This window comes from Euleptes europaea, chromosome 3 (assembly GCF_029931775.1).
Source record: "Euleptes europaea isolate rEulEur1 chromosome 3, rEulEur1.hap1, whole genome shotgun sequence".
NCBI classification, from domain to species: domain Eukaryota; kingdom Metazoa; phylum Chordata; class Lepidosauria; order Squamata; family Sphaerodactylidae; genus Euleptes; species Euleptes europaea.
The window spans coordinates 107,476,204-107,504,006 of NC_079314.1; the positions used below are offsets into that span (position 1 = coordinate 107,476,204).

Here is a 27,803-nt window from a genome sequence, read left to right on the forward strand (position 1 = left end):
CAATCCCTTTCCTAAACTAACTACAATCCCTTTCCTAAACTAACTACAACCCCTTTCCTAACTACAATCCCTTTCCTAAACTAACTACAATCCCTTCCCTAAGCTAACTACCATCCCTTTCATGTAAAAGCAGTACCAGGCCAAGGGTTCACTCAAGCCCAACCTTTCGAGCTCTCGTTCTGTTCTAGTAGCAGCAGCTTATGAGAAACCATAGCGGTTGCTTTCCCACAGGCAGGAGGGCATCAAAAATGCAAATGGAACCAGAAAAACAAGCCAGGAAAATCCTCTTCTGCAGGCCTGACAGAACCTGGAAACCAAAAAACCATTAAAAAGCAACACCCACTCTTACAAGGGAAGGAGATTTGGCCTTCCTGGAGCTTCAACTGACAGAGAACAAATGCCCTCGTGATGTAAGGGAGTCAACACACGGTGGGGACAGGTTTACCTCTGGAGGTGGAGGACTTAGAAGTAGGGCCCAGTTTTTCCTCCTCCTCTTTCTGACGGATGTGTGTCCAGTGCACATCTGCCAAGATCTCCAGGGGATCGACTGGATTTACTATCTGTTGCAGCCTCAGGTTTCCAGCTATCAGACAAAAGGGCCAATGGGGGATTATGTTGATGGAGTGGCAAAGGAGAATGGGGGAGGATGGGAGAGAAGGAAGAAGAAAAGGAGCACACACCAGAGGAATGGAATGCAGGAAAAGGGAGGGAAGAAAAGAACGGAAGTTACTCGCTGAGGTAAACTGGAGAGAAGAAGACAGATAAAGTTCAGCACCATTCATGCATAGGTTTTCTCCCACATTCGCTTTCTTTTGCTCAGGGGATCCCAGGTTCCAGATCTACTCCATGCCAAAATGCTTCCAAGATGCTCACAAAGACTGTGGCTTAAGTTCTCCTGTTAAGTATCCCTGTGCACCAGATGGAACTTCTGCAAGGAACAGCAGATCCCCATGAAGGTAAACGACAACCTGTACCTGCTAGCATCCTTTTACGAATACTAATGCGACACAGGAAAAACACACCTCGGCCACCACAAAAGCGACTTCTCCTTCTTTTAAACATGGCCGTTTTCAAACAGCAACAGCAAAAACGTAGGCCCAGTTAGTATGCCATAATTTCTGCAGCATACTTGTACATTTCTGTATGTTATGGGTGCAACCCTGCCAAAGTTGTGTGTGTGTGTGTGTGTGATAAGTGCCGTCAAATCTGCCGAAGTTAAGCCTGGTTAAGATGCTTTTCTTTGGACAGACCTTGCCTTGTACTTGCAACAACTTGTATCAACTTGTGTGCATTGCCCACAAATGCTCCTAACAATTGTTTGTTGCATCCTGCTCAAATGTCAAATGCAAGGTCAGAAGCGCTCCTTTTCTTCCTGGTGGTCTTTAGCATCATCCAGCAATTTAGTCTCAGGAACTACTATCAGAGAAGAAAATACCTCTGAAAGGGAGAAAAGAAACCAATTAAGGTGGGCGTGGGGAAAAGTAAATCAATTGTTCTTCTCCCTTTCTGGTTAGTATGAAGGTTAAGTCAACACACATGATGATGCAAAATGGAACTGCTGAAGGAAACCATGGATTTAGGAGTGAGTGATAAAAACCTGGCTCCCTGGTCAAGGTACAGGACCTCATGCTGCCGAATGCCCTTGATGCTAGTCCTGGGGTTAAGCAGAGTTAGTGTTCACACCAGTACAGACAGCCTTTGAAGTTAGAAAGGTGAGTTTTCAACCAGCAAGGATAGAGTGGAAGGGAAACGCATAGAAACACAGCAAGACTCCCCATAGAGCAGGCCTCGCCTGATCGTCAGGAATTGGGACTTCCTTCTTTTGGAAGAATGCCCATGCCCAAGTTTCACCCGGCCAATAACAAGGCAACCTGAGTGGAGGTGCCTACCGTGTAAGCTTTAGAACAAAATGAACTGAGGACAGCCAACTGGCCTTGTTGACAGAAAGCCATTCAATACCGTCATTGGTGTGGCATTCTGCTCTCCATTTATGTAATAATTATTGCGATTGAATATAAAGCATCAAAAAATAACCCCTCGTTTCAGAATAATGCTCATTCTGCCAAAGGGACAAATGGGAATATATTTCCGCAGAATATATCTCCGCAGAATATATCAAAAAGCAGGGTGCCAAAGACAGGGTAAGGTGGGAGGGACCACCAGGGTCATCTAGTCCAACCCCCTGCACAATGCAGGAAATTCACAACTACCTCCCCGCCACACCCCCGGTGACCCCTACTCCATGCCCAGAAGATGGCCAAGATGCCCTCCCTCTCGTCATCTGCTTAATCTTTTGACTATGTCTTACACATAGAGCCAGCATGGTATAGTGGCTTGGAGCAGTGGCTTGGAGCAGTGGACTCGGATCTGGAGAACCGGGTTTGATTCTCCACTCCTCCACATGAGCGGTGGAGGCTAACCTGGTGAACCAGGTTGGTTTCCCCACTCCTACACATGAGGCCAGCTGGGTGACCTTGGGCTAGTCACAGCTCTGTTAGAGAGCTCTCTCAGCCCCACCTACCTCACAGGGTGTCTGTTGTGGGGAGGGGAAAGGAAGGTGATTGTGAACCAGTTTGTTTCTTCCTTAAGCGGTAGAGAAAGTTGGCATATAAAAACCAACTCTTCTTCTTCTTCTACACAAGTGAATATGTTATTAACTCACAATTTCTGGCATGATAATAAAATGAGGGAGGGGGGAGACGATGTGTGATTTCTTGCTAGGTGCAGAAATCCTTGAAAGGGAAATGGTATGGGGGGGCGGGGGAGCACACCACACACAACAGGCTTGCTGCACAAGTCTAACAGCAAACACCTCACGGTTCATCAGTGCTTAAGCCAGCTTGCAGCCTTTCTCCCCACACAAGCGCACCCAGCCGAGAACAGAAACATGGCAGCGGCAACAATCCTTTTGACCACAGCTGGAATTTAATACAGGGGAAGCAGGTGCTCACACCAAGCTTTTCGTCCAAACGCAGCCGAACTGTTTGCTTTTCGATGCAGAAAACCAAACAGCGGGGATTTTCACTGGTAAAATTTACATAGGTGCCGTCTGCTCCCGATCTGGGAGTCAGCAGCAGCAGCAAAAAAAAAAAGGGAAAAAAGGAGCTTCCTGATCAATGCAACACACACTGGCTCACGCGAGACCTGCTCTTTGTCAAATGAGGCTCCCCCTCCCCAAACTCCTCGGGGGGGGGGAGGTGGCGGCGGTGCAGGGGTACCTTTAAATGTACCCGTGTCCTCTTCGTTTGAGAGACGTTCAAGCCAGAGGCCTTGCTGGAGCTCACTGTGCCAAGGGTAATAGTCTCCCTCTACAGCAGGGGGAGTCGCACACCGACAAATAGCATTGATACAGAAAACGAGAACCAAATGAAGAGAAAGAAAGGACAGAAAATCAGAAAGGACACAGAGATGGTGGGGAGGGGGAGGGGGACCAAAATGGCTCAGGGCCTCTGCTTCATCCGTCGTAAATCTGTTAAGATGGATTTCACCTTCATTTGTGCGGGTTAAGACCCGTCAAGTCGCTTCCAACTTATGGCGACCCTATGAATCAAAGTCCTCCAAAACGTCCTATCTTTGACAGCCTTGCTCAGATCTTGCAAACTGAGGGCTGTGGCTTCTTTTATAGAGCCAATCCATCTCTTGTTGGGACTTCCTCTTTTCCTGCGGCCCTCAACTTTTCCTAGCATGACTGTCTTTTCCTAGCATGACTGTCTTTTCACCTTCATTTAGGAAACTGCATATACTGTACATGCATCCCTGTGGTGACCACACCTCCCCTACTGTGCCGTGTGTACGCATCGCAAGAATCCACTGTCAAGTGGGGATTCTCACTGTATGACAAACACATGTGCGCACTGCCTGTGTCATGGTGTGCGAGCACGTACATACACACAATATATATGGTACAAGCAGGATCAATTGGGGGGCAGGAAGGCCCCAAACTCAAAGGTCTTTTATGCATGGCTGTTCCACTTGCCGTCACCCCTCTGACTACGGGTCTTTGTGTTGATTATGCATGCCATTTCTGACCGTCAGATGTCGCCTCACTCTCCCCGTGTTTCACTGCATTTTGCCTGCGTTTTTAGAGACCTGTTTTATCTCGAATTTGAAAATGCAGGCAAAACGTGGGGAAACACAGGGGGAGAGCGAGGTGACCTCTGATGGTCGGAAACGGCATGCATAATTAACACAAAGACCCCAAGTTGTTGGAGGGGTGACGGTGAGGGAAACAGCCATGCATAGAAGACCAAAGGGAGGGTTTTAAAAAAATCCTGTTCACATCTCACTCTTTTTTGGATACCTTATTTGGTTTTCACGTGTCATCATTTCTTGTTATTATTGTTAGGGGCCTCAAAGAGAGCCTGGGTACAAGTGATTTCCTTACCAAGAAGCAATTACGTAGGAAATCTGTCATGGGTGGAGAGGCCTTCAGAGCCAAAAACCTTCGTGAGCTAAGTTTTCCTCTTCCATGCACATGAAAGAGGCATTCTGGGAACTTCAGGTCTGTAAATCTACCCTAAACAAAAGCCCCCGGATTATCTTCAAGTGGCAGTTTGACAATATCCATGTAGAGAAATTTTAGGCAGCTCAACAGCAAGTCCCTTCTCTTTTCAGGCAGCACGATAATAATAGCTTCCGCTAATCCAGGGCCCATCTCACTAAAGCTCTTGATCACCACTGGCTAACTGCTCACCGGCTTTACTGAAAAGGCACCGAGCAGATCTTCCAAAAGAGAATGGAAATCGCTGGCGACCGAGGCCCGTTTTGAAAGCGGAACGGCTTTGTTTGGAGAAGACACGCCCCGAAGATACCTGAATAAAATTTGGTGCAGTTGCCAAGTGCAATTAAGAAAATGGCACGGCGGGGAAGCGTGCACTGGGTCACTCCTTCCCCACACAAATAATTGCTCCAGGAAAAGGAATACGAATGCCGTGCAAAAGCCTCAAAGCTGAACGTTTTGCCGATCTGTGGTTCCTAAACTCGTAAATAATTGAAATGTATCTTTCGTTAGGAAAGCTCCTTGCCTGTTCCATCTTGCAACTGATGTCCCTTTAGGCATTTTCAGGCTGCACTGTCCCCCCCTGGCTGGCAGCACGCACCTCTCTCCCCCCGTAACATTTGTGTGACTCACGGAGGGTTGCCAAACTGCCCTAGGTAGTAACCTCCAGTTCAGACATGTGTCTATATTGTTAATGCCACCGCAATTAAAGCCACACCCGAAGCAGCTGTGAGGAGCTCAGGAAGAAAACGGCGATCTGAGATTGAGGAACCGATTGCTGTGATACTAGAAGAAGAAGAAAGAGTTGAAGAAGGAGTTGGTTTTTATATGTCGACTTTCTCTACCACTTAAGGGAGAAGCAAACCGGCTTACAATCACCTTCCCCTTCCCACAACAGACACGCTGTGAGGTGGGTGGGGCTGAGAGAATGTGACTAGCCCAAGGTCACCCAGCTGGCTTTGTGTGGAGGAGTGGGGAAACAAATCCAGTTCACCAAATTAGCCTCCACCGCACATGTGTAGGAGTGGGGAATCAAACCCGGTTCTCCAGATCAGACTCCACCACTCCAAACCACCGCTCTTAACCACTACACCACGCTGGCTCTCTTAGAACTTGGCTTGTGGAGGCAAAGGGGTTGGGCAGCTTTCTTTCTGCTGCTGCAATACCTGATTGGTACTCAGCCCAGAGCTGTAATTGGCTGGGAACTCTAAACCTTCCCAGGCCAGGTCAATCCCGGAGGTTCCAAAAGCTACAAGCAGCATGCCAGGATTTGGTCTGTGAGAAGCGGTTTGACATCTTGAACACACATGAAGCTGCTTTATACTGAATCAGACCCTTTGTCCATCAAAGTCAGTGTTGTCTACTCAGACTGGCAGCGGCTCTCCAGGGTCTCAGGTAGACATCTTTCACATCACCTACTTGCCTAGTCCCTTTAACTGGAGATGCCGGGGATTGAACCTGGGACCTTCTGCATGCCAAGCAGATGCTGTACCACTGAGCCACAGTTCTTCCCCAGTCCATCTACCACTGAGTCCCTCTACCACTCTACCCCAGCCCCTCTACCACTGAGCCACAGTCCCTCTTTTCAAGCCTTGGTTCTAAAGTTTCCTTCATCTTATTGCTCAACTACCTTTTTCAGCCAGCATGGTGTAGTGGTTAAGAGCGGTGGTTTGGAGCAGTGGAGTCTAATCTAGAGAACGGGGTTTGATTCCCCACTCCTCCACATGAGCACTGGGCACTAAGATAGTGAACCAGGTTGGTTTCCCCACTCCTATAAATAAAGCCAGCTGGGTGACCTTGGGCTAGTCACAGCTCTCTTAGAGCTCTCTCAGCCCCACCTACGTCACAGGGTGTCTGTTGTGGGGAGAGGAAGGGGATTGTAAGCCGGTCTGATTGTTCCTTAAGTAGTAGAGAAAGTCAGCACGTAAAAACCAACTCCTCTTCTTCAGACTTTGAATCGATCTTCCACAAAAATCTGCTTAAATCTGGCCTTATATAGCAATGAATCCCACTGGCTCTCCCCAGCAGCCAGCTCCCAGATTTCCCTGCATCTCAGGCCCGGCTCTGAAAACCACAAGTTTGTCTTAAGTGTGAATTCCCATATGTTTTTTTGTAAAAGCAGAGCACTGTGTTACACACGACAGCCAGCAAGAGAGTAAAAGACAGGTTAGACAAAATACAGTCTCAGGAAATGGCCAACTGCTTCTTCTAAAACAATGTCTTTGGACCTCCCAACAATCCATATACAGAGTTCTCCTTCAGGCTCAACCTCAAGGGTTTACACACACACACACACACACACACACACACACACACACACACACACACACACACACAGAGAGAGAGAGAGAGAGAGAGAGAGAGAGAGAGAGAGAGAGAGAGAGAGAGAGAGAGAGACAGAGACAGAGACAGAGACAGAGAGAGACAGAGAGAGAGAGAGACAGAGAGAGAGAGAGAGAGAGAACACCACGGATTCTGCACTGAAATTCGCGCTCAATCTACACACCAGTCTGCACAGATCAACCTTCAGAGGAAAAAGAAAATCTACTAACCTTCGCTAGAGACTTCGTCCTCTTCCTCCTCCTCCTCTCCTTCTTCCTCCTCTCCTTCTTCCTCCTCCTCCTCTTCCTCCTCCACATCATGGTTTTTCTGAGCCTCCAGATCCTCTTCGCTCTTCCCCTTCAGCATGGCGTGTATCCGCACTGCCTCTTTCCATGGCACGCCGCCCAGGTCAGAGGAGGGTTGTTGTGGCCTATCCTCCTCCTCGTCCTCTTCTTCTTCCTCCATCTCAGATTCTGAGCTACTGCACCAAGAAACAGACAAAGGAACAGATGATTCCTCTCAAAAGGACTGGTTTGCCAGATGAAGGCACTGGACATCTGTTCAAAGAAAAAAGACCACCTTGTTATATAAGGTCCAATAATGTAATAAAAAGACAGTGTGCACTTATACAAAAATCGGCATTATTATAAAACAATGATGTGTGCCATACCCTAAAAGTTCTTGGATCCTTGCAAAACCATGGGCCTGTATCTTATCTGTTCAGCCCTTCCTCCAACTTAAGTGGATCTTAAGTGGGGAGGGGCTGTGGCTCAGTGATAGAGCATCTGCTTGGCATGCAGAAGGCCCCAGTTTCAATCCCCAGCATCTCCAGTTAAAGGGACTAGGCAGGTAGGCAACGTGAAAGACCTCTACCTGACACCCTGGAGAGCCACTGTCGGTCAGAGTAGACGATACTGACTTTGCTGGACCAAGGGACTGATTCAGTATTAGGGTGCTTCATGTGTTCTTTCAGCAGAGGAGCAACTTCAGTTGGCAGACGGCGCCAAACTTTGCTGAGTCAAATGGTAGGGCAATGAAAGGTTTTCAATAAACTGAATCTTGTGCTCCTCAACAGGATGGGGTATAAACTCAACCCTCATGGACCCATCATACGTTCACTATTTCCACGAATGATCCTCTAAGGCCCACCAGCAACTTTCCGGGCACCCGTCAAGTGTTTTTAGAAAGTGGGCGGAGCCATGTGGGGCACTTGCTCAGCAGGGCTTCTGACTGGCCACTGGAGAGCCAATTGGCTGGGCAGGTTTAAAAAAACGTAGTTTCAGTGGCAGCTGTCACCACAGGGTTTGTTTTTAATTCTCTTTCCAGTGTATTTTTTAAATTACCCCTCTTCTCCCGGGCACTTAGGCTTCCTCTGTGTTGTATGGTGCTATGCTTCCTGCCGCAGCCATATTGTGGTTATGCCCACCACCCTGTGTTGGAATTCCAAAAATGCCCGCAAGCTCAAAAAGCTCGGGGACTTCTGATAAAGATAGCATGCTTCTCCACCCTGGAGGTTAGCTTGTATTTTGGAGTCCCCTTGTTCCTCTGGATTAGAGCCCCGTGGCACAGAGTGGTACTGCTGCAGTACTGCAGTCCAAGCTCTGCTCACGACCTGAGTTCAATCCGGACGGAAGGTGGTTTCAGGTAGCCGGCTCAAGGTTGACTCAGCCTTCTATCCTTCCGAGGTCAGTAAAATGAGTACCCAGCTTGCTGGGGGTAAAGGGAAGATGACTGGGGAAGGCACTGCCAAACTACCCCGTAAACAAAGTCTGCCTAGTAAATGTTGGGATGTGACGTCACCCCATGGGTGAGGAATGACCCAGTGCTTGCACAGGGGACCTTTACCTTTTTTGGTTTTCTGGATTTACTGAGAAAATCTGCCAGATACCATTGCAATCCTAAATGACCTTTTTTAAAAGTAACAAAGATTTTTAAGGAGACCGGCGGCACCACAAATTCTCATTAGATTTTGCCTGTTGTCTTTGCTTGATCGGTCGCCCAGCATGAACTTGTGTTTTAAGTAAGTATATTTGTTGGGTTATCGTCTCATTGCCAAAGTAACTGCGAGCCATCTATCTTCACAAAAAATTTGGGAACAGCTTTTTCGTAACTTTTTTTTTTTTACAAGACCGTTAAGTGAAATTATGAGCAAACTTCACAAACGCGCCATCCACGGGGGAATTTTATCTAGACAAGGGAAAGATAATTGCGATTTCCTCAACTTCGAAGAATGCGTTTTTCAAAACATTTGTATTAAAGACTTATTCAAAGTCTGCTTTTTATTTTAGAACATTGCTTGACAGATAGCTAACCCTCAAAAAGAGGAATGCTGGCTTTTGCTTTGTTGGAAGAAAAAACAGTTTTGTGTTTACTTCTTTTAAAAATAGCATCCTGAGCACGCCGTTTGAAACCCCCCCATGTCAAAGTACAAAACTCTAGCTCATGCTCCATGTTAAACGGAGTTCTACAAGTAGATCTTCTGTGTTTTGTTTCTAACCTTTTTAAAAAACTTATTTAACTATTTATATCCTGCTTTATAATGATGTTCTTCCCTCCACCATTTTACCCTCACGACAACCACCCTGTAAGGTAGGTCAGGCTGAGAGAGTGTGAGATTGGCCTGGCATCACCCAGCAAGCTTCTATGGCAGAACAGGGATTCGAACCTGGGTCTCCTAGATCCTGGTCTGGCACTTTAACCACTACACAACACAACCTTAAGCAGCTGAGTCTGAGGAAGAGATGCAAGGGGAGAAGTTGCTGTATTTAAACTTCTGCCTGCCACTCTTAGCACTTTTCCACCTGCTAATCATGTCCCCTCCAACCTGCATTTTCATTTAGGAGTGGGATATTCACTTATATTTATTTGAAGCATTGACATCCTGCATCTCCACATAAACATTTTTGAAGCAGCTTACAATGAGAGAAGTGAAGCATTAGAAAAAGTTGGCGGAGGGGAAGCAGATTCAATTTTACATCCCCAATTACAATATAAAATTTACTCTACTTTAATGGTACTGCTCATGTGAGCCAGTTCGGCCTTGAACGATATCATGCTGAAACTGAAGAAAAAGGAACGATATATATTTTTACATTGGTATCTAAACAGATATCTATCAGTTACAATATAAAACAATAAAGTAACTGTGACAACATGAAACAGTACCAGAAAATAGCAGCACCAGCAAAATAACCAGCACCTTGTAGAGCCTTTCAAATAGTCTGAAATCAGTAAGAATGGAACAGCTAAAATTTCAGTTGCAGGGGGAGGTTTTAAAAGGCTTGAGAAATTAAATGCATCTTTGCCTGGCTTCTAAAAGAATGCAACTTTAGGCTTCCTGAATTTCCTTGTATCCTTTGGGTGAAGAAACTGTTTGAGGAGGGCGATTTTGGGCTGAGAAAGGACTTGGAGAAATGGTTATCAGCCAGGATTGCCAGCTCTGGGATGGGAAATTCCTGGAAATTTTGGGGGGTGGCGCCTGGAGAGGGCAGAGTTTGGGGAGGGGAGGTTCCTCAGTTGGGTATAATGCCATCGAGTCCACCCTACAAAACAGCCATTTTCTCCAGGGGAACCGATCTCTGTAACCTGGAGACCAGCTGTAATTCTAGGTGATCTCCAGCCACCACCTGGGACTGGCAACCCTAATTCAGCCTCTGTGTGTGTGTGTATGTGCTGTCCCCCCCTCTCTGACATAGTTTGCTTAGAGGTTTATTTAACTTTAAAAAAGAGGAAAGAATCATGGGATTCTCCTCAATGCACAGTTTGAACCTTATTAAGAGTCCTAAAGTTTGATGTAGCAAATGTTACAGATCAAATCAAACCTGAACTGACCCTAGAAGCTAAAATGACTAAACGGAGGTTTTCGTATTTTGGTCACATTATGAGAAGGCAAGAGTCACTAGAGAAGACAGTCATGCTAGGAAAAGTTGAGGGCAGCAGGAAAAGAGGAAGACCTAACAAGAGATGGATTGACTCAATAAAGGAAGCCACAGCCCTCAATTTGCAAGACCTGAGCAAGGCTGTCAAAAATAGGACATTTTGGAGGACGTTGATTCACAGGGTCGCCATGAGTCGGAAGCAACTTGACGGCACTTAACACACAAACACAGAGCAAATGTCAATTTCTGAAAACTTTACACCAAGTGCTTTATATCGGCCAATTCATGACGTCAGCCGCTTTCTCTATCCCAAGAGTGGTTGAATGCCGAATACTGAACCAGGGACAATGCAAACAGTGAAAGGTTCACCTCTCAATGACTCCTACAGCTTAAATAGGCATCAAGAGGAAAGTCTGTTTTCTGGCACAGACACCACCAAGACCAGGGAGCAGATTTAGGTCTTCCCCATGAGTTCGAACACACCCCTTTACTTTTGTCTGGATAAATTAATGGCTGGGGGAAAGACCAGCATGCAGTGGATACCCTGTGCGGTGGTGGGAGAGAATGGAACGATCCTATTTCTTCCCACTGTGTGGCTTCAATCATATTTCTTTCCTTTATATGGCTTTGCATGAAAGGCCACAAAGGGTCCCGCTTTGCCACGATAACAGACATTGTGAAAGTTAGAATTTTTAGTTTTCTTTTGTACAGATTTAGCGTCTACTCGGCTGTAGGGAACACAGGAGCGCAACGACACCAATTCAAGTAAACAAAGTAAAGTAACCTGCTGGGTAAATCCTCTTCCGTTCCTTTGTCTAGCACGCTGCTGAGATTGTGCTCTGCCAGAGTCTCCTCAGGAACCTCTTCTAGCTCCTCTTCCCGCTGGACGGACAGCCGATAATTCTCCAGTTCAATCCGCTCCGGCGTGCCACGCACCCGTTTGGCGAGACTGGGTTCCTCTAGGCCGTTAACATTGGGAGCTGAAAAAAGAGAATTAACAAAGGAGAGGGGAGTTTACAAGTGTGGCTCCAATGGGGAAATCTGCAAGAAAATGCTGAAGCTGGAGTAACATATCAGCACTTCAGACTCATTTCCAAGCATGGCATCAAATGTGATTCCTTTACTCAGACAGAGCACAAGTAACTGTATGCTGACCATGTGAAGCTGCTAATAAGAGCAGGGTTTGGAAAGCAAATTCGAAGCTGTAATTAATTTATTGAAGAGATCTTCAAACACATATTGTTTAAAAGTGCCTCCCTGAGATTCACATCAAAAGCAGCTGAAGAAGCACAGTCCAGGATGGACACACGCAGCACGACAAGGTGATCAAGTCCCAAGATGGTAGAAGGGGCCGTGGCTCAGCGGCACAGTATCTGCTTGGAATGCAGAAGGTTGCAGGTTAAATCCATGGCATCTCCAGGTAAAAGGATCTGGTAGTAGGTCGGTGTGCTGTTGGAGGAGAGTTCTAAGGATACCATGGACCCCCACAAAGACAAATAAGTGGGTACTAGATCAAATCAAGCCAGAACTCTTCCTAGAAGCTTAAATTACTAAACTGAGGCTATTGTACTTGGGTTATATCTTGAGAAGACAAGAGCCCCTGGAAAAGACAATAATGTTAGGAAAAGTTGAAGGCAGAAGGAAAAGAGGACAAGCCAACATGAGATGGATTGACCCAATCGAGAAAGCCAAGGCCCTCAGTTTGCAAGACCTGAGAAGGCTGTTAATGATAGGATGCTTTGGAGATCATTAATTCATAGGGTCACCATAGGTCGGAAGCAACTTGATGGCACACACAGTAGGTAATATGAAAGACATCTGCCTAAAACCAGGGAAAGCTGCAGCCAGTCTGAGTAGACAATACTGAATCGTTGGTCCAATTCAGTAGGAGGCAACTTCATGTGTTCATGCAGCATTGACTACACTGCTACCCGGAGGGGATCACAGTTCCTGTCGATAAAATGCTCCCCTCAAATAAAAAACTTTCCCAGCAGGTGAGGACCTTTCTCCTTGCTATGCCAGTTTTCTACTTGCTGGGAGCATTTTTCTATATGGAAAAGCATTAAAAATGCTATTCCCTACCTGCAATGTAAATAAAGTAAGGTAGTTCACTGTATCACATCAGGATCCTGCCTAAAACATCTGGCACCAGGTTACCTGAAGGACCACTTTCTCTGACATGAACCTCACTATCAGCTGAGTTCTTCAACACGGGCTTTGGTCCAAGTGCCCTGCCTTTGGAAGTTTGGGAAGTAGGTTAGAAGAAGAAGAGTTGGTTTTGGTATGCCGATTTTCTCTACCTTTTAGTGGGAATCAAACCAGCTTACAATCTCCTTCCCTTCCTCTCCCCACAACAGGCACTCTGTGAGGAAGGTGGGGCTGAGAGAGCTCCAAGAGAGCTGTAACTAGCCCAAGGTCACCCAGCTGGCTTCATGTGTAGGAGTGGGGAAACCAACACAATTCACCAGATTAGAGTCCACCGCTCATGTGAAGGAGTGGGGAATCCAACCTGGTTCTCCAGATTAACGTCCACCACTCTTAAACACTACACCATGCTGGGTCTTATTAAAGATAAAGTCCTTTCCGTGACTACACCCCAACTGTAGAACTCCTTCCCTCGATGCCTTTGCCTGGCTCCATCTTGGCTATCTCTCAGGTGCCAGGCATATCCCAAGCTTTTGGCAGCTGATTTTTTGTTGTTGTTAATTTGGGAATGGTTGAAATTGCTCTTTTGGTTAACAAAAGTTACAGCTCGGGCTGTGTGTGTGTTTAGCTCAGTTTAACTAATATTGTTTTATTTACACGGCTTTTAACTGGTAATCTATTTGTCATAGATTTTGTCTCATTTTTAATTGTTGTTGTTTTTAATGGATTCTGCAAGACAGACTGAAGGCCACATTTTGTAGAAGGGGCAGAGATTCTGAATCGAATCAAATCACCACCCCCACCTTATTTTTTGCTTCACCTGCTGATATAATTTAACTGCTGATGTAATTTAAGTGTGCTACATACTTTAGAAAATTGGACAACACAAGCTTATTCCAGTGTGCTTTTGCTTTTCAACACCTATGTAAAGCTGCTGGGAGAGAACATCTGGAGATTTGGGCTGCGTTGCTACCAATGTGCAGACGACATAGTTAGGGGCAGGCTTACAGCATTCTCCCTGCCCTTATTCTATCCATGACAACCCTGAGAAGTAGCTGAAGGTCAACCCAGTGAGGCTCATGGCAAGCACAGGTTTGGACCTGGGTCTTCCCTAGGGTTGCCAGTCTCCTGGTGGGGCCTGGAGATCTCCCAGAATTTCAACTGACCTGCAGACTGCAGAGATCAGCTCCCCAGGAGAAAAATGGCTGCTTTGGAGGGTGGACTCTACGCCACTGTACCAATGTGGTGTGGTAGGTAAGAGTGGCGGACTCTAATCTGGAGATTTGGGTTCCATTCCCCTCTCCTCCACATGAAGCCTGACGGGTGACCTTGGGCCAGTCACAGTTCTCTCAGAACTCTCTCAGCCCAATGGCAGAACTCCTCTGAACGTCAGTTTCCTTGAAAACCCTACGAGGCTGCCATAAGTCAGCTGAGACTTGGCAGAACATACACATACAAACTTTCTGAGGTTCCTCTGCAAACCCCACCTTCCCCAGACTCCACACTCAAATCTTCAGGAATGTCCCAACCCAGAGCTGGCAACTCTGGAACTTCTACAATGCACTGGCTCTGCACTATTATCATTATCATTATCATCATCATCATTATTATTATTGAGCATACATTTTATATATCAAAGTTAATTTGGATCAGGACATCTTGGCTAGTTTCTACCAAATTGGAGTTATCTGGTGCTTCAGCAATTCAGCTGATCTAGAACCATTATTTTGATTTCTAATTTGCCCTTTCCCGGTCAAGATTGGGCTCCGGGCAGCCATCTATCACAGAAAAACACATAAGATTCCCACCCCTCTCAAGATGCAGGCAGTATACACTCATGCCCCATTTATGCCCCATAAAATTTCTGGATACAAGTTCAAATTCTCAGATTATTTGATCCCCTTCCCCTGGATGCCCCTAGAGCAAGAACCTTGTTACATCCCCCAAAAGTACAGCTTTTGTTTGTTTCCATTTTTCATTTAATCGCCAATGATAAGGAGAAAACTGGTGTTTTTACAAAATTTTCGATTACTGAGTACTGGTTTCATTATTTCAGGTCATTTTCGCCTTGTTTTGGTTTCTTTGTATCGATAACACATGTCTGCTTTTTTTTTTTTTTACGTTGCCCCGAGGAACTGAATTAGAGCATGAAATCTAAAAAATAATGGGATGGCTGACCCAGCCAATAGCTGATGTTATCATCTATGAAACAATCCGCAGCTCTGCACACATGAGCACCAGGGAACAGGGCCTGGAAAGACGGTCTCTGTCCCGGGCTGGCAGCAAATGCAAAATGAACTTTGGTTAATTGAAGGCCCAACGAAAGGATACAGAACAGCAAGACCCTCCCTTTCCTAGGGATTTACCTACTTCTTAAAAAACAACAATCAGACTTCAGTGTAACAGAGTTCAAATTCCTAGCAGCATCCAGGTTTTAACAGGCCCCTCTTAGTTTTCCTTATTGTTCTGGCTTATTGTTCTTGCTTATTGTGTGTTTCTAACAATAAAATACTCATATCTCCGTTATAACCACCAGGAAGGCCCCCGTAGGTGCGAGGCATGATTAAGAAGCAATTTTGTTAGAGCATAACAGCAACAATCCAATTGCAATTTAATCCTTTTTTTTCAAGCACACATCAAGGCAGCAGGTTAGCAGAGTTTATTTCTTTATTTTCTTAATTTATATCCCCACCTTTCTCCCAATGGGGACTAGGGCTGCCAACCTCCAGGTACTAGCTGGAGATCTCCTGCTATTACAACTGATCTCCAGCCGACGGAGATCAGTTCACCTGGAGAAAATGGTTGCTTCGGCAATTAGACTCTATGGCACTGACGTCTCTCCCCAAACCCCGCCCTCCTCAGGCTCCGCCCCAAAAACCTCCGCCGGTGGCAAAGAGGGACCTGGCAACCCTAATGGGGACCCACAGTGGCTTACATCAGAGGTTCCCAAACTTTTTGAGTCATGGAGCACTTTTCAGGAGAGAAATTAGTCATGGAGCACTAATTTTCACCTAGCGTTTAGATATTATATTTTTGTATTATGGTTATTTATGTATTATGGAATGTACTGAATTTGTTTTGCTTATGACTAGTTGGTCCACAAGCATAAAAAATGGAATAAAGGAAATAAAGGCAATTTTCACCTAGCACCAATATACTAAACCGAATGACAGTAGTATTTTTCTTTCCAATCTCTTCATGGAGCACTAGGAGATGTTTTGCGGAGCACCAAGTGCTCCACGGAGCACAGTTTGGGAACCTCTGGCTTACAGCATTCTCCTCTCCTCCGTTTTATCCTCACAATAGTATGTTAGCAGAATGTGTTTATTGGAGTATTTCTTTTCATTGCTGGAAATTATTAAGTTAATGATGCTGGAAATTATTAAGTTAATGTCCAGTACTGTCACAGACGTTTACGGAAGATTATCCAGGGTTCAGAATAACATTTATTTTAGAATTCATGCAGATATTCCAAAAACCACCTGCGGCTGAAAAACATAAGATAGTCTCAGGATGAGGAGTGAATTTTTAAAGCACTATAAAACCTGATATAAAACTGTTTGGATAAGGTTCACCTCTTCTTTTCTCCGTCTTTTGGTTTTGTTTCTGTTTTTCTTTCTTTCCCTAGATTTAACAGCCACTGGCTATCCATCAACCACTTCACACTTTAAAAAGGGGAAATGAAATTTAAGTTTTCCTTGACACTATAAAGAGAAAAGCTGCCACATCTCTACGCAATTGACCCATCTATTTGACAGCAGATAATGCAGTGTCCGCTTCTCAGAAAGTATCTTTAGCTGTTTTATCCAGGGAGTGATATATTTATTTCGTGCAATATTATTTTGTGGACATGCTAAAACAATGTGGGGTAGGGAGTCTATTTGATCCGGACAAAATGGGCATTTTTGTTCTTCTGCAGTAATTTTATTGTATTGCCCTTGAGTCTCGGCTGAGTCTAGGTACTACATTTGCCAATAAGAAAGCTCATCAGAATTTATTAATTTCTAACCAGCGGGAATAGTCTGGCAAGGAGAAAGTTCTTTTGAAGGGTACCTGGAAGAAGTGAGGTGAACATTTACGATTTGCGTCCTTAAACACTAAGGACCAATCCTCATTTAAGATCTTATTTTGTAATTGTTTACAGCTTGCTTTCTGAGTAATAGTCCTTGCAGCTTTCAGTCGCTCTATTGGAATAACCTACTAGTCTTTTGTCTAACCTGCTAGTCCAGGTGGACACAGAGATATCTGAGATTAACAACTGAAACTTGTCAGGAGCTGTTGATGGCTCAAAGAGGGAGTATCGAAATTTAATGACAGATTGATATATAATGGATTATAAATTTGGGAGCCCCAGTTCCAACCATATAGTGGAGGAGGAGATCCATCACAGAATTCTTTCATTCATTTTTTTTCTTATTCCCCCTCTGCTCTGTTCAGAGACATGGGAGATGGTAGGCTTATGGAAGGGAAAGGTGGTTTGATAGTGTTACATAATATATATTAACAAACAATAATAACCGTTAAATTTTAAAAAAATGCTCAGGAAAAGGGGCCGGGGAGGGAAAAGACCCCTGCTCAAGATTTGGGAGAACTGCTGCCAATGAGAACAACAACCAGGCAAGATAGACTCAGTGGTCTAAGTTCAGTATAAGGTCATCTTACATGCTTAAATTCCATATTACCTACATACGAAGACCCACGAGTACAAGAGACTCACTTTTATGGCTCCCTCTTAGCTTCAGGTCCCCCCAACTGTAAAATGGGTACAACAGAGATCTCCTTAAAGGACTGTTGCGAGGGCATACACAAAAGACTGCCGAGAGCTGAGAAAAGTATATGGGGAAAGTATCTGCGGTTGTAACTTCGCTATCTGTCCTCGGAGGGACTTATAAGTTCGTTTCAGTTCTTATTATAAAAGCCAAACATTTAAGTGCCACACCAGAATTCCACATGCTTCAAGACTTCTAGCATCCTGCCTCAGCAATTCCTTTACAGAGGAAAAGGCTAAATGGGGTGATCGAAAAATCTAGTTGTAAGAAGTAAACATCCTTAAATAGGAAAGTGTTCTAGTACTTGACTCAACAGTTCTGAATTTTGGAAACACTTGGACTGGAAGCAGTACACAGATTACCCAAAAAAACCAAGCTGTTTCCCCCTAAGTGGACAGACTGCTTAGCTGTCACATGAAAGCTGACCAGCTTGGGGAGAGTTGTTGTTGTTGTTGTTTTTTAAAAAGAACTTATTTCAGTACTTCAAAGTGCTGGTAAAAGGAATGTTGGGGCAGAGATTACAACCCTGCATTTGTCACGCTTTTGGACTCTTTTCCTTGCGTGTGATATTTCAAAAATAATCTCCTTTTCTGTGATTTGTTTGTTATTTGAAGATACCCGGGTGACTCTTTGATTGACACCCCTCCCCTCTTCAAAGTCAGCTGTCCGACTCCATTACAAGCTTCACAGAACAAGTCAGGCATCCATGTCTGGATGGCAGTCTCCTGTGAAATTGTCTCTGTGGGGTGGGTTAGCTGGCAGCAAGGTATGTGAACCTGCGCTGGCTGAAACTCCGCATGGTATTAATAGGCATTTATATAGTCCTCTGTGGTTTTGAAGACCAAGGTGTCAAGAAATGTGCAACTTTGTTCTGTCAATCCAAGGGTGTTCTCCGTTGGTGTCCAGGACAGCAGCCTATGTAGCACAACCCAGTTATTTTGGAAGTAGTTACAGGTAGGTAGTCATGCCGATCTGCAGTAGAAGGTCACCGGGTTAGCAGACTTAGTGAGCCCGTTTGTGTAACCTCGGCTATCATCTCTGCAATCCATACAGCAGTCCTGTAGATTACACCAGTGCTACTTACTCCTATACTGTAGATAGCGGAGCAAGTCAGAGGCTCAGAAAATAGTGGACTACTCAAGGCAGAGGGGCTGTGGCTCGGTGGTAGAGCATCTGCTTGGCATGCAGAAGGTCCCAGGTTCAATCCCCAGCATCTCCAGTTAAAAGGACTAGGCAAGTAGGTGGTGTGAAAGACCTTTCTCTGCCTGAGACCCTGGAGAGCCTCTGCCAGTCTGAGTAGACAATACTGACTTTGATGGACCAAGGGTCTGATTCAGTAGAAGGCAGCTCCGTGTGTTCAGAGGAGAGATATGGAACCGAAGAGTTAATGGTTCACAGCTGATAAACTAATGTGTGGATTTTGAGGATCTGGCATGCTGTAATAGAAGAATACCCCAAGTGAAAGCAATATAGACAAAATATAATGGTCTCCCCACCCCCACCCCCAGACTTAGGAAAGGTATATAGATGTATTCTGACCCAGCTGAGGAACTGAAAAACCCTTCATTGGTATATGTCTGAATATGGCACATGAGAGGCTGATATGAATTCTCAACACATAAACTGTTCTACTTTTCTCTTATGGGGAAATGGTCAAGTCAGACTGTCAGGGAGGTTTCAGGTTTAAACTTGGCAGGTGAAAAGGCAACAGAAATGAGGGAAACTTCATAAAACTATACACAATAGATACTTTGTCACAAAAATGCAGTTGTTTTGTTCTACAGACAAGTGTTTATAACTGTTGAGAGGGATTACTTGGCTGTCACTCCTTAGAGAAAAAGGCATAAGCTTATTCAGTACAACATTTCTAAAGTTTGTGGAGGCAGGAACATACACACAGGTCCCAGTTTTCATTCTTTAACACTTGACAGGGATCACCCCCTTTTCCTTGGAACTGTTTCCCTCAGGGAAGGACTACCAGTTTCACTTCCCTATCTCAGGATCTTCCTCGATTCTACACTACTCTCCTTCTTCTGCTCTATCTGTCAACCTCTAACTGCCACTCCCACAGGTCGACAGTAGAATTATTTTTTTAACCACCTGACAGTCAGGGTTCTCAGACTGGTACAGGGCATCTGCAGTTAGCTGTCCATCGCACAAGCGTATGGATCAGCAAAGCTAATCCTCCAAGAAACTAGCCCCTAAATGAAAATGCTAACTGTTCTTGTAACACCCCCACCCCAAGGGTTGTTATAATACCAGCCATAAAGCAGCAAGATGAGACACAGGAGAACAGATCTTGCACAGATTTTGTTTTGGGAGGGGAGAGCTAGCTAGGGCTTTTTCTAACTGCAGAGCTCAGCGTGCTTGCCCCAAAAAATCTTAACCAAAAAAATCCCAAAAAAAGCCAGCTGGGAATTCTGTGACCTGTGCAGTCATGCACATTGTATTTGCATACGCTGGTTCCTTTTGCAGAATTTGTGCTACAAGAAGTGCTAAAGCCCCACCCTCCAATATCACTATAAATTCTTCGCCATACACTCTTCTGAGTCACCACTCATTTTTAAGTCTACCTTGCTTTGTTTAATGTGAAAGCTAAGATGTTCAGGATATCCAATTTTGGGCTCAACAGCTATTTTGCTAACAGTTCAAAACAGAATTAATGGAAGTGTATGAGAAAGTTCTGGCAGGGTGGGTGGAGAACTTCAGCTGCCTTAAATATACTTTTACCCCGTGATTGGCTGTAATCACAAGTTAAAGAGATCGACTTCTCCTGCCTCTCAAAACCCATCTCCATAAGGGGCTTATGCATTTGTCAGCTTCCTACCATGATGAGCCAAGTAACACAAGGGGAAAAGAGACTTAGCAGCATTCCTACGAGTTCAAGGCAGAAAGGGCAAATCGCCTTGCCAGTTGTGGAGCTATTTATGTCAACACTGAAAAAATAAAACTGTAGCCAAGCCAGGAGGGGCCGTAGCTCAGCTGTAAGGTACTTGTCTTGCATAAACCAAGTCCCAGGCTCTATCTCAGATAGCAGGGCTGGGAAGAACTCTACTCAAAGACTCTGAAGAACATGTGCCAGTCAGAATAGATGATACTGACCAACAATTTAAGTCCATATAAAGCAGTAACATGTTCTCAACCATCTCTACACCATTCCAGCCAGATCATTGGTTTCAACCGGTGTCAAATTTAACTCCACAGCTCTGGGAAACTGCCAAACGAAACCATCGCCCAGCTGTATTTACATCAGAAGTGTTATGGAAGCTTCCAATCCCATTAGCTAACGAGAATAATTAGGGCAAATATTTTAAAAGCTGAAAGGAAGTCAAGAACACCTTGTACTTTTGAGCAGCCGAGTGAAATGTCCATTAGCACAACTCCACTGTATATGGTGAGCAGGAATGTAGAAGACGTTCTTGAATTTCACAAAAAACAAAGCTTTATCTGAAAGTTCAGTTTTACCACCTTGTGATATGAGAAATGAATCAAAGCCCTACTAAGGGGAAAAGTGATGAGGGATTACATGAAGGAATGTTAAGTGAGGGTACACAGAAATGGGAAGTCACAGAGTAATTCGGAAAGGACTAAGATGAGACATAACAGACATTCACAAGGGGAAAATGAATGTGTAAGTAGTAGGTTTGCCATTTCTGGGTTGGGATATTACTGGAGACTTGGGGTAGAGCCTGGGGAGGGCAGGGTTTAGGGAAAGGAGGGACTTCAGTGGGGTATAATGCCATAGAGTCCACCCTCCCAAGCAACCATGGTCTCCAGGGGAATTGATCTCTGTAGCCTGGAGATCTGTTGTAATTCCAGGAGGCCACCAGGCCCCACCTGAAGGTCAGCAAATGTAGTGTGGAGGGCAGACAGCAGGATTGTAAATGGCAAGCTCCATCCCTACCTTCATTCATCCAGAGCATTTACTGGACTTTATGCACAGAGTCTATGTTCATAAGCATGTATGCCTGAGCGGCTCCCCCTCTGTGATTGAGAACCCTGCCTTTTTATGGCTCCCATCTGCACAAAGACAGACCTCTGCACACGTGCAAGGTACAATCTAATGACTTCATGTATATTGGGACAGGCCTTGCTGCCATGGTCCGATTCCTCCTCGCTCAGAACATCTGAAAAAGACTCATGGGACAGGGTTGCCAACTCTGGGTAGAGAAATTCCTGGAGATCTGGGGTCAGAGCCTGAAGGGGAGAGGGACCTAAGTGGGATATAAGGCCATAGAGTCCACCCTCCAAAGCAGCCGTTTTCTCCAGGGGAACTGATCTCCATAGTCTGAAGATCAACTGAAATTCAAAGACATCTCTGGGCCCCACCTGGAGGCCAGCAATCCTACCTCATGTATAATATACCACTATGTCTACTAATCCACAGACCAGTGTCTGGAGAACAGCGGGCATTATGAATATAAAAGTTGGCCACCCTTGGTTTATATGATCACTAAACTGTCAAAAATTGGCCCACCATTTTCTTTTGGTGGTGGGAAAAGGGGAGGGGACTATAGGTATTAGAGCTAGTATGGTGTAGTAGATAAGAATGATGGACTAGGATATGGGAGACCCAAGTCTGAATCCCCGCTCTGGCATGGAAGCTCACTGAGTGACCAACGGGTAGAAATTAAATCAAAAGAGTTTCTGTCTAGACATTAGGAAGAATTTTCTAACAGTTAGAGCGGTTCCTCAGTGGAACAGGCTTCCTCGGGAGGTGGTGCTTCTTCCCTGGAGGTTTTTAAGAAGAGGTTAGATGGCCGTCTGTCAGCAATGCTGATTCTATGACCTTAAGCAGATGATGAGAGGGAGGGTATCTTGGGCGTCTTCTGGGCATGGAGTAGGGGTCACTGGGGGTGTGGGGAGAAGGTAGTTTTGAATTTTCTGCATGGTGCAGGGGGTTGGACTAGATGACCCTGGTGGTCCCTTCCAACTCTATGATTCTATGACCTTGGGCCAGTCACTATCTCTCAGCTTAATCTACTTCGCAGGGTTGTTGCAAGGATAAAAAGAAGAGGAGAGAGAATAATGGTGTATGCGGCTTTGGGTCCCCGCCTGGGGAGAAAAATGGGTTGAAACATTCACATAAGTAAGATATAAACAGTAAAATATTTAAGGTCCCACACTGTCGGTTGAATTTAAAGGTGTGGGGTTTAAGACCAGAAATGATGAAGACAGTTGTTCTACCCCACACAGAGATATGGTGCTTTTGTTGTATGTGTTGAAACCCAGGTTCAGACTCTCGTTCAGCTACACTAGCACTTTAAAGTCCTGAGTGAGAAAAATATGTAGTAAATAAATGCTTTTAGATGTAGTGCCCATGTATTAGAGGATTAGATGAAAATCTAAAAGGCAACAGCAGGCTTTATGTAGTCACAACGATGAGAGCAGAGGGGTTGTGGCTCAGTGGCAGAGCATCTGCTTGGCATGCAGAAGGTCCCAGGTTCAATTTCCGGCATCTCTAGTTAAAGGGACTAGGCACATAGGTGATGTGAATGACCTCTGCCAGTCTGAACAGACAATGGTCTTTTGGGGAGGGGCCGTGGCTCAGTGGTGGAGCATCTGCTTGGCATGCAGAAGGTCCCAGGTTCAATCCTCAGCATCTCCAGTTAAAGGGACTAGGCAGGTAGGTTATGTGAAAGACCTCTGCCTGAGACCCTGGAGAGCCCCTGCCGGTCAGAGTAGACAATACTGATTTTGATGGACTAAGGGTCTGATTCAGTATAAGGCAGCTTCGTGTGTGTTCATGGTACATCGTTTTCTGGATTGTGCAGATATGGATTACATGTCTGAACAGCTTCCCCATGCAACGAGCTGATTGTGTACAGCGGGGTACTAAGCATGAATTTGCGCCGAGGGCACAAAAATAGGTTCTTGAGCCCTGGCAGACGTGTGGCAGCATTCCAGCCTGGCTGTACAGTTGGCGAGACACTTGGGAGAGTTCCCTGGCCCCACACCCTCCCTCCACCAGCCTGAGAGGTGGAGCAGCAAATAGACAACTCTGATGGGGCTGTGATGGTTTGGCAGCTGGGGAAGAATTGTCATGCATGCAAAAGAGTTTCATGGAAGAATAAAAATTCAACCATCCCTGTTCCAAGCTAGAATGCTGCCTCTAATTCTACTTTGGAAAAATACATTCCATAAAGTTTCACGTTGAAATTTAGAGGCCAATGTCACATTCATTCATTCATTCATTTATTCTTTCAGCTTGTATGCCACTCTCTATCCCGGCTAAGGCCAGGCTTAGAGCAGTTAGCATTTTATCTTTATTGTATAATATTCTTGTTTTATAGTCTAATATACCTTGTAAAGGCCTTTGGCTATCTACAAATAAAAATATTTATTTACTTACTTATTTGTCAGTGTCTTGGATTTTTGTTGGTGTGTGCATGCGCACGTGTGCACAGGTGTAGTTCCTCTTTACTTATTAACTATTTAATTTTGATGTTTCAGAATGTATTTGAGTCTAGATGTTGAGCATGAGGAAGAGGATATAAAACTTAAGTACAAAAAGGCAATCTAAAGTGATGATTCGGATTTTTAGGAGCCAGTCCAGCTAGGAGCTGAGAAACTTAATTCTAGGCACCAGCTTCAGGGGTTCAGAAATCCACATTGTCATGGTGATTTGGAATCCCCCCTTCTACTTCATCCTGTTCCCCCATGCCTATAGCCTGTCCTGCACAAGGTTCATTGTACAGGATGAAGGAAGATCCTATAGATGGACTCTAATCTTGTAAACTGGGTTGGTTTCCCCACTCCTACACATGAAGCCCGCTGGGTGACCTTGGGCCAGTCACAACTCTCTCCGAACTCTCTCAGCCCCACCTACCTCACAAGGTGCCTGTTGTGGGGAGAGGAAGGGAAGGCAATTGTAAGCCACTTTGAGACTCCTAAAAGGTAGAAAAAAGTGGTGTAGAAAAACCAATTGTTGTTCTTGTTGACTGTTCCAGACACAGTGGCTTTGGGATCCAGAGCAGCTAAATCCCAATTTTAGTATGAGTTGCGGAGAAATAGCTTCCATTTTTAATCTTGTCCCCTCCTCCAAGGAGCTCCGGGCGGCATACATACTTGTCTTCCATTTTATCCTCACAACAACCCTCTGGCGAGGTTAGGCATAGAGCTGGGGGCTGGCCCAAGATCACCCAGCGAGCTTCATGAGGAAGAAGAAGAGTTGGTTTATATATGCCGACTTTCTCTGCCATTTAAGGAAGAATCAAGACGGCTTACAATCTCCTTCCCTTCCCCTCCCCACAACAGACATCCTGTGAGGTAGGTGAGGCTGAGAGAGTGAGACTAGCCCAAGGTCACCCAGCTGGCTTCGTGTGTAGGAGAGGAGAAACCAACCAGGTTCACCAGATTAGCGTCCACCGCTCATGTGGAGGAGTAGGGAATCAAACCGGGTTCTCCAGGTTAGAGTCCACTGCTCCAAACCCCCGCTCTTAACCAGAAGGGAAGAAGGGATCTCCCTAGTCTGGCACTCTTAACAGCTACACCGCAATGCACACAGTTCTATTATAATGATGCTTCTGACACCTAGCACCGGCTTAACACAGATTTTCAGCTGCAGCTGGCCCTCAACCATTGCATTTCCATTGCAGCACCAAGTCTCTGAACAAAAGAATCATCAGTCAAAACCCTGGTGACTGTTCTGAGAGCATTTACATGCCACGCTCATCTTCAACAAGAGAGCAATAAGATCAGATAGAAGGTTTCTTGGTTTTATTTCTGGCTTTTATTGCATTTGGCACAACAGGGCTATTTATTTAACTGTCGCCATTCCTCATGTGCAAACTATTTCGCTTTCTCATTGTAAGCCTCAGGGCTCCATGACAGTAAATCCCTCTCAGACCCAAAGTCTCTTGGGAGTTCAGCACTAGCTTGCCTCTCAAGTACCTTTTATTGCAGTCGCTCTCCACAAAAACCAAAAAGCTTTCCTGCTTCATGTATTGCTTTTGAATTCCTGCAAGGTAGACTCACATTCAAAGGGTGTGAACTTCTCTCAAATCTACAAATATTTACAGAGCAGCGACTTCCAATGCAGACCACTGCCAAAACGCGTTGCAGCCTGGCTACGGGGAATCACCACTTTGAGAAAATTGGACTTGTGGAAGATGCAGTACGAATTTGTCTGCTGTGTCTTTGTTGGGGAATCTTGTTAGCAAAGAGCCAGGCTGCAAAATGGCGGGGAAGGGGGAGGAGCTTGACCCTCACCCACAACCATGTCCCACACAAAGTGTGGTTTTGCCAATCACTGCTATGGGAAAATAGTAAAGGTGCACTCAGGGATATCACTGAGGTGGGGGCTGAAGCTGTTCACTGCACCTAGTGAATTCAAGCCATTCCAACTAGGTGTAGCCTGTTTGCCATGCTTGAGTGCAATTAAATCTACTGTATTTTTCCGTGTATAAGACGATCTATTTTTCTAAAAATACATAGAAAAAAATTGGGGTCATCTTATACATGGAAGGTCCTGCTCTCTTCATAGAATCAAAGAGTTGGAAGGGATAACCAGGGTCATCTAGTCCAACCCCCTGCATAATGCAGGAAATTCATAACTACCTCCCCCCCACACCCCCAGTGACCCCCACTACATGCCCAGTAGTTTGGGAACCCACCAACAACTTTTCTGGTGCCCTTCAAGTGTTTTTAGAAAATGGGTGGGGCCAAGTGGGGCTTTTGCCCTTTGGAGATTTGATTGGCTGTGCGGGTTTTTTTAAACTTTGTTTTGGTGGCACCTGCCACCACAGCACAAGGATCTTTACTGCGTGACTGAAGGTCACTGTGTGATTGCGCCCACCACACTGTGTAGTGGTGCCTACCAGCTCAAAAAGGTTGGGGACTCCTGATATATAACAAACAGATAAGCTAGAACTCTAGTTTTGTTACCACTTTTAGCTGTGATATAATGGAATATTCACAAACATTCTGACAGCACAGAGTAAGCGAGAGGTAATGGTCTGGGGAAACAACTTTCAATTGGGGTCCCAGTCTAGAGACAGGAGAAGAGACATGCTTAGGGTTGCCTGGTCCCTCTTCGCCACCGGCAGGAAGTTTTTGGGGCAGAGCCTGAGGAGGGCGGGGTTTGGGGAGGGACTTCATTGCCATAGAGTCCAATTGCCAAAGCGGCCATTTTCTCCAGGTGAACTGATCTCTATTGGCTAGAGATCAGTTGTAATAGCAGGAGATCTCCAGCTAGGGCCTGGAGGTTGGCAACCCTAGGCACGCTGCAAGGGAATGGACAGATAAGGGACTTTAGGACATGATACTGGGACATGGGACATATGCAGCCAAAGAGGACAGGACCAAGACTGAACTGCATACATTGATTTGAAAATAGCCTCTTGTTTCCATGTTTCCTTTACCAAGAACCCACAGGCAGTACTGTTTAAAGGCTTCCTATTGCTTTGGAGCTTTGTGCAGAACTGGAAATGCAAGCAGTGAATTTTTCTCAAGCCAAGGGGTGTCCTGCCAAATGTTAAACTACTTTTTCCCAACACTTAATTTCAACCTAATGGGTCAGCTGTAGAATCTGTCTCCTGGCAGTATCCAGCCCCCTCCGCTTCCCGCCCTCGCAGGCTCAAACCAACAGAGATAAACAAGGGAACAGAAAAGAAAAACTCAGAAACCTAATGATTGTTTGGAATTTATTCCCTTTTAAACGTGAGAGGTAACATTGCACAAAAAAGTATTGCTTTCACAGCAAGTAAGAGTTCCAGAGTTACAGAATTTAAACACGTGTGCGCACAGCTCAACCACCTCAGTAAGTGCAAAAATCAAAAAGCCCCCAAAATAAAAAGATATCAAGTCGGAGATGCGCAGCTTTTCTGAACACATTTCCCAATCCTCCCTGAGGTGGGGGGGTTCCTTTCTTAAACATTGCATTTCAAAGCAGCAGATATAAGTTAATCGTTGGGAGGAGAGATAAAAAAAAGACAACCTCTTAAAGGTTTAAGGTATTTTCACTGGCCTGCACAAGTAACACTGCATACAATTTCGGAAAATGCCCAGAGTAACTTGCATCATCCTTCAGGAAACGCAGGTACATACAAATAATAAAAACAAATCACTATCATTTGGTAGGACAAGTCTATAAGGTTTGCAAAGATAGAAAAGGGTCAGAGAAAGGAGTTACAGTTCTCCCAAAAAGATTTCATGGTGGGTTCTAAACAACATTGGCTGAGTTCCCTTTGA

General features: G+C 45.1%; 1 protein-coding gene across 1 annotated transcript in view; it reads right to left on the minus strand.

Annotated features, from left to right (window-relative positions):
• Positions 1–27,803, minus strand: part of MICAL3 (microtubule associated monooxygenase, calponin and LIM domain containing 3) — a 143,140-nt gene that overhangs the window by 59,175 nt on the left and 56,162 nt on the right. Inside the window, exons 25-28 of the mRNA XM_056847688.1 lie at positions 11,483–11,678; positions 7,051–7,301; positions 3,219–3,308; positions 446–583 (exon numbers count right to left, since the gene is read on the minus strand). Of these exons, the coding sequence (XP_056703666.1) occupies positions 446–583; positions 3,219–3,308; positions 7,051–7,301; positions 11,483–11,678 (675 nt within the window). The remainder of the gene's footprint in view (positions 1–445; positions 584–3,218; positions 3,309–7,050; positions 7,302–11,482; positions 11,679–27,803) is intronic.